The sequence below is a fragment of the Helianthus annuus genome, chromosome 10 (genome assembly GCF_002127325.2).
Source record: "Helianthus annuus cultivar XRQ/B chromosome 10, HanXRQr2.0-SUNRISE, whole genome shotgun sequence".
Lineage (NCBI taxonomy): Eukaryota > Viridiplantae > Streptophyta > Magnoliopsida > Asterales > Asteraceae > Helianthus > Helianthus annuus.
This window is the reverse complement of record NC_035442.2, coordinates 12788198-12801075: the sequence shown is the minus strand read 5'-3', so window position 1 is coordinate 12801075 and position 12878 is coordinate 12788198. Positions and strand designations below refer to the sequence as shown.

The window sequence follows — 12878 nt, the reverse complement described above, 5'->3', positions numbered from 1 at the left end:
ATCACGCAACAAAAGTGTACAAAACAACAAAAGTGAATCATAAAATACTTAAATATTTTTGCCTCAAACTTTTACGAAACCGAAAATCCTGCTAGAGTGAGTCAGTTTTGAACCTGTGGTTTTGAGAAAGAGGGAGAGAGATGGCTGAGGAAGAGATAGGTTTATGGTGTTTTAGGGTTTGAGAATTGAGGAAGATGATTGAATTGGGGAAGAATATATGTTATATATATGCCATTTTTTATTAATAAATATTTTAAATAAAAACATGAAATGACCAGAATACCCTTAAGTGGATAGACATAACTGAAAATTTTAACTTGGTTAATGGTAAAGGACGAAATGTGTAATGCGTTTTCCAAATAAAGGATTGTGACTGTAATTATTAAAGTTAAAGGCTATCCATTGCAACTCACTACAAACATAAAGGACGGAAAGTGTAATTTACCCTTTTATAAATTAACGTGCCCTTCGAAATATCGGGCCTGGCTGGTAGTCCTCCCACCCACCCACCCTAGGGCCGGCCATGAGTGGGCTCCTATAAAGGTAAACTTCTTTGTTTGGACTTTGGAGGCTGGTTCAGGATAAGGTACCAACCGCTGCTGCGCTCGCACGAAGGAACATCAATATGGAGTAACTGGTTGGATTTTAATATCTCATGTTTGGGTCTGTAATCTTGGTTTTTGTTTGGTGTATGTAAACTGCTATGCTTGGTTAATCTAATTGATAACCAGGTAATGAAATAAGATTTTGTTGGCCTTTAAAAAATATATATAATTACATATTGAATTATTTGTCGGGGAATTTTGTATACCACGGATAATTAGAGAGGTGTGTGATCACTCTTAGATGAAACTATTTCGATGGTTCTTCCGAATATTTCAATCGGATACAGCTCCGATTCAACAAATTGAACAACAGCATATGTGTTTTTGAACTCGTGAAAGAACCAGCATATGTGTTTTTGAACAATAACATATGTGTTTACGAATTTTGAATAAAAAGCTTTCAAAACGCCTAAATTTTTATTTGGAAAATAATGTCCAAATTCGTAAAATTAAATTTCGAAGGCATTTTTACAAAGTACTTTAATCTAAATAATGTCTAAATTCGACCCCAGCCAAGGGCTCTGCCCCTTGGACCCTGCTCTCCAGGGTGCTGCCCCCGGACCCCGCCAAAGGTGCAACCCTCATTCTACACTGCGCCTGAACACTCGGAATTATAATAATTCGAACAACTGTGCAATCCTGTACCTCTTAACTTGTTCGATGTATATTATAATTCCATTTGGTCACTAACTTAGTCCCTATTACACTAAGGGGCCGTTTGGCAACATCTGAATGGTTAAGTGCTGAACCAGTAAGAGGTCTGAACCATTAAGTGTTAAACCAGTAAGATGTCTGAACCATTAAGAGCCTATATAATGCTAACCGTTCAGAGGCAAATGTCTGATCAATTCAGATTAGAGGTCTTAACCATTCAGACTTTGTATAAATCTTAACCATTCAGAGGCAAATGTCTGAACCATTCTGACATCTGCTCGTGAAACAAACACTCTGAACCATTAAGTGCTAAACCATTAAGAGATCTAAACCATTAAAAGCCTCCTTAAGAGGTAAACAAACAGCCCCTAAAATATCTCACATTATTGATCTAGTATAATTTCTTAATATAAATTAGACAAAAATGAGATAACGAATTCCAGTTTCAACTTCCGGCCGGCCAGGCCAGATTAGGAAATGGTTAGAGGTTGTTGCCGAGACCAATTTAAAGATTTCTTTGAAGATACATAACCATTTTAATTTTGTATAACTAATAATAGGTCTAGTAATGTAAACCATATTGGATCCACTAGAATTAATATCCAACTTCATCCCAATATGTGAAACTGATAAGGTTGAGCAGAAAACCCTCGATTATGACCGAAGAAAGTGAACCGAAATTACCAGAAAGTAATTGAGAAACCGATGATTCAGTTATGATTTTTTAGTCACCAATTTTTATGATCAGTTATGGTTATAGAGGAAGGTTCATTTGAGAAGAAATTTAATGTGAGAAGAAAAAGAAGAAATGATATATTAGTAAAATACTATTTCATTTATAACTCACATCATTAAATTTTCTCTCTTTAATTAATTATTCAACTAATCATTAATTATCCTACATATAATCTACAAAACCTACACATATCAAAATTTTCCTACATATACCCTACACGTTATAGAATTTTATGCTACACAGTCGAAATTTATCCTACACACCTCGAAATATATCCTACACAACTCGCAATTTATCCTACACAATTAGTAATTTATTCTACACTTTAAATTAATTTGGAAAAAGTATATATTTTGAAAAAGGAGTTACAAATTTAATTTAGTTAGTTATTAAAGGGGAAGAATACAAATTAATATTTTATGTAAGTTAACCAATATACCCTTATATTAAAATTAAATGCAAATATTAAATGAAGTAAAAATGAAGCATTCTTATTGGTTGAACTTCTTCTTTTTTCTTCTTACAAAAAAATTATTCTCATTTGAACTCTCCACTATGGTTCTATGTATAAATATTTGATTCAACCGAACAAAACCGAAAATAAAAACAATTATTATGTGTTTTTCTAGTTTGCAAATAGTATGTAATAGTCGCATGTATCATTCAGAAAATGGAAATGATCAAATCTATAACGTTAATTAGTTTATATCAGTTTAAGTGAAATCTATGGACCCATGCATTATAGCCTAGTGGTATCTTGGTGGTGGGATAAGACTTATGGCCATTGGTCATGGGTTCGATTCTCACAAAGGGGGTTTTTCCCAGATTTATTGGGTTTCCTCTTGAATTGGTGTATAGGCATTATTGTCTAGTGGAGATGGATATGATCGGGTGGTTCTGCTGATAGTACGATGATACTCTAGTGGTCCGTCAGTGATCCAAATTTGCCATTCAAAAAAAAAAAAAAGTGAAATCTATGGGCCTGGTATCCCTTCTCTTTTGAACTACTTTATATATCTTTGTTAAACAAAAAAGTCAAGAAAAAACAAAGTAAAATACAATAGATTAAAACAAGGAAGTAGGTTCCTTATTTTGTACATATATATGCACTCTAATCCAATGTTCTTTTCTTAAATAATATATAGAAAGAAAAATTAAGATCTAAAGCCATGATTTTTATTAGTAATTTATTATGCATCATTGATAAGTCACTTCAAACTATTCAAAGTAATTTTTTTTAACGGCAATTTCTTTTATTTCTTGCGGTCTATGGGACTTGAACACAAGACCTCCATCTCCCAAGGTGTTTAAATGTTTTGTTTTCGCCAATGGACCACCACCCCATTGACACGGAGTTTATAGATTAGTATTTAAAAAATTGACACTAAAAAAGGAAGGTAAAATCCGGACCGACGGAAATCTGGAGGAAATTAGGGTTTTCCTCTGGTTGTGGAGTCTAATCGTTAATTTCGTTATTCAACGGCTGATTACTACCAACAATTTCTATCATTATTTTTTTCAAAGTTTTTTTTTTAATTTTTTTTATCTTCGTCGTTCGGTAACTAGCTATATATTGTCATTGGTGATACCTATTTGTATAGTAGTGTGAGAGTTGTGTAAGCAAGCAAAATGGCTGATTAATTATAAGTTTATAACTATAAGTTAATAAAGAAAATAAAAGACATGCAAGTTTAGAAAGCAGCCTAGGACTGAAATAATCTAGCTTGCTATATAAATTATAAAAACAAACAAATACATTTACATATGTGTAGTATGTATAACGTAACAGAATTATCCGACTAGTTTCTTGCTAGTCGGGAGTTTTTATACAATCGTTCGAAAAAAAAAATACATTGTTACGTAAAATGGATGATATTTAAAGTCAAAAACCATATCAAATACAAAGACCTGGGAAAATTACTATTTTAGATTAATTTTGCAGTTCGATTATGTTATGAACATGAGAAATTCGAATTTGACGCATTCAATTCATCAGAACTAAAATTGTTAGTTCTCAAGTGCGTGTATGTGTTTTATCTGCCGTCGCAAATATAATATTAGAATTATAATTATAATATATATAATACAAATGCGCTAGTGTACGTGAATTAATTATTTAAAGATCGTACGTGTAATGAGTCAAATAGCATTTATATATGTGCGTGATTAAAGACAAACACTAGTTACAAACTGATAAATCTTCTTTCTTCTTCTTTTTCTTCTCGAAGTAGATAAGTAGTTTAAAATTAAATTAATTAAAATGAAATATAAATATAAATACTCATACTTTAGATATATAAACAAACTACGTTAATTTCGATGCAAATATATTATGCTGAGTTTGTATGATCGAGATTTAATTTTTAAACGAATTGGGAGCTGGATTAATAAAACGTGTCATACAACAACATTAAATTAGAAGTTGGATTAGAAACCTTTAAAAAAGGAGAAATGCAGACTGTGCTAACAATATTATAATGTTAATTACATATAAATTAAATTTAATTGTGTATGAATCTAGTGGCGAAGCTTTAACGAAAAATTAGTGGGGGTCAGACTCTCAAAATCCAAAATGATGGGCCGGATTCTTAAAAATTCAATATTTTATACTACAAAAAAAATATTTGAAAATTTTCGGTAAAACTAACACTACGAACGAAAAATCAACGGAGGTCGGGGCACCGAGAGTCACAAGTAACCTCTGCCACCGTATAAATCATCCTAATAATTTTTATCAAGGTAGCCAAAGGCGTTAGGTACGTGCACTCACATCGCAAGGGGTGAACTTGTCGTCTAGGCTCAATACACTTAAAAAGCAAGAGCCTGATATAAGTTATAAGTAAGGCGCACACTATTAAACATACCACTTTTAGCCGTTTTAGAAACGATTAAGGTTGTTTTGAACTATTTTTAATTTTAATTTTTTTCGCTTGTTTTGATTAGTTTAGGCCAGTTCATACAAGTTTTCTTTTCAGATTTGGCCGGCTTTTTCCAAGTTCTTTGCATCTTCGCACCTTGATGGACACAAGGTGGTTTTGTTGCGCCGGGCCTTTGATTACTACGGCTTTTATATCGCTATGTTTCTCTCATAACACTCAATCGCCACATACAAAACAAAAAACCACGCGTCATGTTTGTAAACTCAACAATTACTCATGATTTGTAGATTGACAATGAGTGTGGATAGACGAATCATATACATAGAATCCTATGCAGCAAGAGTGTGTGAGGAATTGGAGAGGAAGCATATGACAAGAGTCACTACATACTAATGAAATATAAACGTTATAAAAAGGCAAATGTCTTTTACAAAAGCCGTGTTAAAGAATAAATCTTGTTAATAATAAAAGACCAAATCGTGTCTCATACATTTTGTTTTCTTCCACTGATCCAAAATCTTTTTTGACCTAATTAACCTTCCCCCTCCATTCCTCCAAATCAATTTACCATTTCTATATATAAAAGTATCTTCTACTCCTTTCTTAATCACTACATACATGTAAACTAGCTAGAACCAATTTTACATCAATGGAGTCCATAATTACCATGGATAATCATCAAGATCAGCTCACTAATTCACTTGAAGAAGTAGATCCACGCGAGCCAGATGTCGGGCCAGGAGCTAGATCGTACGAATGCGTGTTTTGCAGGCGCGGGTTCACCACAGCGCAAGCATTGGGTGGACACATGAACATCCACAGGAAAGATAGAGCCAAGAATAATAGGCCTAGTAGTTATTTGAGTAATAACAACTCAAATAAACAAGATGATCATAGTTTCTATGCAAACCCTAGATTCTGCCCACAAAGTTATATGTCCCAAACTACTAATAATCAAGAGGGAAACATTGGTTATACGACATGTTTTTCATCCGCGTCAAGTGGTGTGCAGCCGGTAAACTATGTAAACAAGCATCAAGATTGTCATGGAGTGATCAAAAGTCCATCAAGGGAGGAAAAGAGGATGAGTTTAAGCTTGCAGTTTGGCTGGTCACATGGAGAAGATCATAGAGAATCGAAAAGAAGAACCCGCGAACCAAGTAATGAAGATGAGCTGGATTTGGAGCTTCGGCTTGGACATGATCCATGAAGTTCCTCAGATCGAATGAACGTTATTTAAACTTCAAACTAGTGATGGCAAAACACTATTTCAATGTTCCCAGAATGTCTTTTTGAGATAGTTTTGGCAAAGGAAACTCATGACTTCAGTTATGATGTTTTTGAGGTACAAATCTTTGTTGTTATCCATCAAAGTTAGGGTTTACATGAGATATCATTACTTTCTGTTTCTTCTTCATTCTCTTTCTCAGAATTTCTAATAAAGGTTTTATTAGTTAACAGTATGTCTGGTGAAAAGTGGCTACTTAAAGCATTTATATATTTGGATTTGCATTGAAACCCTAATCAGAATCTATCAAATGCAAGAAACAAGTGTGAAGATAACAAATATATCCATCAATTCCTTGTCTTGTTCTCTTGTAATGGTTTAGGTTTTCCAAACCCTGAATTAAGATTTGTTTATGTAAAAGTATATATAAATAAGCAAAATTGTCGCAATTCCTAACGTTAAAATAAATAAATTGTGAGTCGTGTTTGGATTGACATGTTTAATGTTCCATTTAATTAAAAATGTAGAGTACCTGTCAACTGGTTTAAAGTTAAAATAAGTAAAAGTGACGCAATTCCTAACAGTAAATAAATAGGTCGTCAGTCCTGTTTGAATTGACATGTTTAATATTCTATTTAATTTAAAACGTGGAATATGTCAACTTGTTTAAAGTTAAAATTAAGAATTAAAAAAACTATATATTATAACGTCTAGGGTTGTAAACGAATCGAACGAACACGAACAACGTTAAGGATACAACGTGTTCACGAACGGTTCATGAACACTTAATTATGTTCGTACATGTTCGTTCATTAAGGAAAGGAACGTTTTCACAAACGGTTCATGAACACAAACGAACACAGATAAATTGACGAAGACGGCGGTGGATGGTGAGAGGGAGCGGCACTAAACCTTGAAAGCCCTTATTGTTGAAAGAAGGTCGATTAAATTTTTCGATGTAAATAATGAGAAAGAAAGTGGAACGGTGCATAAATAAGATGGAGATATATAGGGTTTCCGGATATTATTACTTTGGGTAATGAGATAGATAAGAATTAAAGAATATAAAAGGTTTAGATAAAATAAATAGATGCTAAAAAATCTTTAGTGTAAAACATAAACAAACGAACATGAACGAGTGTTCACGAACACATTACCGAACGTCCACGAAAGCAATTGAACGAACGAGACATATGTTCGTGTTCGTTCATTTAACTAACCGAACAGAATTCCTTGTTCAGGTTCGTTCATTAAGTAAACGAACGAATGTAAACGAACTTTCCGTTGAACGGTTCAGGAAGTGTTCGTTGAACGTTAGGTTCATTTACAACCCTAATAACGTCACCTTATTTACAACCAGTTTAACTAAGATATTACAATCGGTTTAACATATTTGCAACCTAATTACAACCTGCCAATCAGTGTTTGACTCGTTCGACTAAATGGGTTAGACGGTTTTACGTTTAAGTATCCGGTTAGGGTTGGTGTCTTTTGACTACTTAGATATTTTATTTTTATTTTTCTGGAAAATAATGCGAATAGCCAGATAGGAATTATTGACTAAACTTCATTATTATTTAAAAACTCAAACTTTAGAAAATCATGCATATTCACTCATCAGTCTTTTCTCCATATATAATGAAACTGATTATTACAATCCAAAGTTGCATACAAACACACCTGCCATATGTCATTGTTTCATGAATTGATGAATAGTATTGTATATTAATGATACAACCAAGTGTTTATTGTTTACTCATATTCTTTGCCTTGGCGTTATACTAACTGCCACCAACACCAATTAAGGATCTTGTGATTGGTATATATTAAATTCACCCATGTTTGGATTTCCTGAAATAAAAATTCTCTTTCTACTTGACTGCAAAAAACGTAATATTTTAAAATATTAACTTGACATAACAAAATGACAATTTGAAGACCAAAACAAATGACCACTTGCTATGTCTAACACTACTAGAAAACTAGGCAATTGCGATCACAATTTGCGACCAACATAAAGCGGTCGCAAAATTAGCAACCGGTTTGCGACCAAAACCAAAATTGTTGCAAATTTAAAGACCGATCCGAGTTTGGTCGAAAAACGGTCGCAAATTTTGTGACCGCATTTTTTCAGTCGGAAATCAGTTGACTAGTGGTCGGAAAACGGTCACAAGTACGAGAAAAATAAAAAACAAACGTTGCGACCGTTTAAAGTGGTCACAAATACGAGAAATATATAAAACAACAAAAGTTGCGACTGTCTAAGGCGGTCGCAAATACGAAAAAAATATATATAATTTATGGTTTACAAATCGGTATCAAAATTAAGGTTTAAATATCGGTCTGAAAAAACATTAAAAATATATATAGTTTATGGTTTACATATCCATATTAAATTATAAAGTAATTTACTTATTTTTATTAACTTTTATTTTATTTTAATAAAGCAACGTACAACTTAATTTATATGAATTTACTAATAACATTTTAGTTTAGTGAATAACTCTCATTTTCCATTTCCACTACCACCACCAAATCTCACGCCTTCCCCACCAAAAATATCCCGCCCGTTCTAATATAACATCGCAAAACACCGCATTTTCCCCCAAATTCTTATCTAGGGTTCCCTCTCCATCTCTCGCTCTATCTTTGTGAATCCATCGGCGATTCTCACAACCGGCGACTCTCACACCGGCGACTTTCACAACCGACGGCTCCCATTGGCGACTCTCGCAACCGGCGGATTCTTCTCACAACCGTGATTCTTACAACCATTGGCTCTCACAAACGACGGATTCTTCAGGAATTGAAAAGCGGTGAGTGTTTTTATTGTTTAATTGTGTTTTTTAAGGTTTAAGTGAGATTATTGAGTTTAATTTTAGGTTAATATTAGAAATGTGAGTATAATTTATATTTGTTAGTTATATACATCATTACACAAGGATTAATTAGGGTTTACTGTCAATTTAATTTTTTATAAACTCTTATTTCGAACTATATGAGTATATGTTCAGTTTTGTGGTGAATTGACAGGCTCAAAATCAATTTAAACAGATTCTGGTTAATCGATGGCCGCTTCAACCTCCACTACTCCGCTCACAACGCAAATTTTGGTTAATTGATTACTCCGCTCACGATGCGGATTCTGGTTAATTGATCGCAGATTTTGGTACAAATTCGGTATAAACTTCGTCTATCTCGTTGATACAGATTTGAAAGATAACTCTGGTTGATACAGATTCGTTGTTTCACTATGAAATTAATCGATAACTCTAATTCGTTGATTTTGTAACTCGAGTTGATACAAATTCGTTGATTTTGTCTGGTTAATTGCTAGTTCAGCTTCAAAGGCTTAGGGATAAACTTTCAAAAATCAAAGTACTCGTCTCACTCCAATTCAAGTTTTCTAATATGTATAGCAAAGATACATTGTTTTGGATAGGGTTTCAAGAGGGTGGAATCTGATGGCTATTTGTACAGCGAAGATGCGCTATATGTTGCACGATTTGTGTATTATCATGCTATGCTTCTTCTTTTCTTTTTTCTCAAACGTATTATTACGTTGCATGATTTGTGTTTAAATATTTATCTGAATACGGATTGGAACTCTAAATTATTGTTAATTTAGCTGAAGGAAGAGATTAATCGTCACCTAACAACTAGAAAACCACATTATAGGATTCATGCTAGTATCCGAGCAATAGCTTGTTTTGTTTCATGATATTCGAACTTTTGATTAAAGTATTGAACATGCTTACAACTGTGATATATGGGTTGTTGATGCCAAGTTGGTTATGGAGCATTTTTGGCTTCTTCATTATATATGCCTTCTGAAATATGCCTTCTTCATTATATATGCTTCTTCACCCAGCCTAACTTATTTTGGCTTGTCACAAAAGGGTTAATGAGTTCGTTATTAATAAACGTGAGTTATAGTCGAAAGATTTTAGCAGTGTTACAAATGATAGTGCGGACACATCAGCATTTGAGTTGGTCCTATAAATACACATTTGGGCTTGGCCCAAAGTCCTAGGCCTGATCAGAGCCCAAAAGTTCTGGTCCCTTTAAGCCCAGTTAGGCCTGAAATATGCAATCAGTCCTATTAATAAGGTGGTAGTTTTGACCAATTTACTCAATATTCGTTCATTTGGGTTGTTTTCTATCGCAAGTGGGTAAATGGGTTGAACATGTTGATAGTCATCTTAGTCTTTTTTGTAATACATACATCCTTCTAAGTCTATTTCTCAACGATTCAGGTTATGATTGAATTATAGTGCTTTTGTTATAAAAACTAAATACATAAATTATTTATCAAAAAGTAATTAAAAATGCTCTGATGGTCACCCATTACCCGAGCCACCTATCTTGCCTTGAATTTGGGCAGCTCATTGCTGACATAAAGGCCAATGCGCCGGGCATCGAGAATGTCATCGTTTCTACCCACTGCCAGAATGATCTAGGACTTTCTACCGTCAATACTTTAGAGGTACGTTTACATACATATTTTTCCGATTTTACTTTTTATTACTTTCGTTTCCTAATTTCGTTTACATACATATGATTCTTAACATTTGATGTCTCGTTTACTTTTAATATTGTGTTTAGGTGGAAGAGTACAGTGGACTGCAGGTGCAGCCTCACAAGGCTATCGTCGGTGCTAATGCGTTTGCTCATGAAAGTGGAATCCATCAAGATGGAATGCTAAAGAAAAGAAATACATACGAAATCATGTCTTCTGAAGATATTGGACTTTTTAGATCTAGCGAATCTGGTCTTACACTTGGAAAACTTAGGTAATTAAAATTACAGTTTGTCTACTTTTTATTGTATTTTCTTTTGGAGTAAAATGCCATTTTCGTCCCTGAGGTTTGACCGCTTTTGCGACTTTCGTCCAAAGGTTTGTTTTTCTACACCTGGATCCAAAAGGTTTGAAATATTGCCATTTTCATCCAACTCATTAACCCATCTTTTTAACGTTTAGTCATGGGTATTTTCATCTTTTTAGACATTTTTTTATGATGATTAAAACATTTGGATGGGGAGAAAGTCAACAGAGGTGGATCTTTATTACTTATAGTGTTTTTATTCTAATAAAAATGTCTAAAAAGACGGAAATGCCCATCATTTAATGGAGAAAAATAGATGGAGTTAACGAGTCGGGTGAATATGGCAACATTTAAAATCTTTGTATTCAGATGCGGAAAACCAAACCTTTGAGTTATTGAAATATAGTAGTCATAAAGGTGGTCAAACCTCAGGGACGCAAATGGCATTTTACTCTTTCTTTTGAGTTATTGAAATATAGTAGTCTAACAATTTTCAAATATTATTGATTAGTGGACAGCATGCTTTGAAAACTACACTATTTGAGGTAGAGTGTAGTTATGATATATGAACACATTGATCTCTAAATATGAAGAAACTGACACCTTTGTTGTTATGTATTTTGTATGTTCAGCTTGGTTATGACATTGATGGGAGGGAACTTAATGATTTGTTTTGGCGGTTTAAATCGGTTGCCGAAATTAAAAAGGTTATTACCGATGATGATTTAATAGCACTGGTATCCGATGAGGTTTTCCAGCCCACCGTTATTTGGAAGTTTGGAGATGTACAGGTACGTATAAGGCCGCGTTTGCATATGTATAGTTTTTATTTTTTAAACGTGTTGAAACTAATTATAATCTACAGGTGACGTGCGGGACTTTAGGTCTTTCAACCGCAACAGTTAAGTTAATAGCAGATGACGGGACAAAACAAATCGCCTGTTCTACTGGAACAGGACCGGTTGATGCAGCTTATAAGGTGGTTGATCTCATTGTTAAGGTTTGATGTTTCAATTTATTATTGTCAAAATGAGCAGGTTGTGTCGGATCGGGTCAAAATTTCTAAGTTATTTACATTTGATTCTAATATCTGTTTTACAGGCTCTTGTAAAACTCCTTGAGTACTCGATGTTGCGGTTACAGCTGGCATTGATGCGATAGCGAGCACCCGTGTTGTAATTTCTACAGAAGACGACCACACGACGACTCATGCATCTGGACACCCGCGGCAACGCGCGGGCATTCCCACTAGTCCAAGATATAGTGAAAGAAAAAGAAGAAAAAGAAAGGTTGAACGATATTATTGCGGGGTTGGTGGTGGAGAAAGATAAGGCGGAGAAAGAGGCTATGCATGAAAGAATGGCAAACATTGAAGTAATAAAAAGAGGCTAGGTTTCAAAATGCATAATCATTGACTTAGGTTTCAAAACGTATAACAACTTTGTTTTGAATATGTATTTTGTTATGATAACTTTGGTATTTGATATTTTAAGTGGAATGTTTTATAATTATGAAAATTTGATAATATGTAAATTTTAAAACTGATATTATATGCAGGTTAAAACAGAAAATGGCTATGATTAATAAAAATTGCGACCGCAAAAACGGTCGCAACTTTTCAAAAGGCAAGCAGTCGGAAAACGGTCGCAATTTGTAAAAGGCATGCGGTCGGTAAACGATCGCAATTTGTAAAAGGCATGCGGTCGGAATACGGTCGCATCAAGACCGTCGCAACCAAAGTCCCACAAAACCAAGAGCAGTCGCAATATTTGTGACCATTATTAAAGTCGCAAAACCTAGGTCGCAAAAGATAGCAGCAGTCGCAAGTTAGTCGGAGTAGAGCAATTGCGACGGGTGTTTTTCTGATCGCAGTTCCGGTCGGAAAACGGTCGCAACAGGGCAATTGCGACTGGTTTGCGACCAAAATTGCGGTCGGAAAAACCTAGTTTT

At 34.2% G+C, this 12878-nt stretch overlaps 1 protein-coding gene and 1 pseudogene across 1 annotated transcript; both read left to right on the top strand.

Moving 5' to 3' along the window:
• Positions 1–5523: 5523 nt before the first annotated feature.
• LOC110880581 (zinc finger protein 11-like) lies at positions 5524–6084 on the top strand. The gene has a single exon (XM_022129078.1). It carries the CDS (start codon positions 5524–5526, stop codon positions 6082–6084), a length of 561 nt encoding a protein of 186 aa, XP_021984770.1.
• A 2861-nt stretch (positions 6085–8945) lies between these two features.
• LOC110880746 lies at positions 8946–12420 on the top strand (annotated as a pseudogene).
• The last annotated feature ends 458 nt before the right edge of the window (positions 12421–12878 follow it).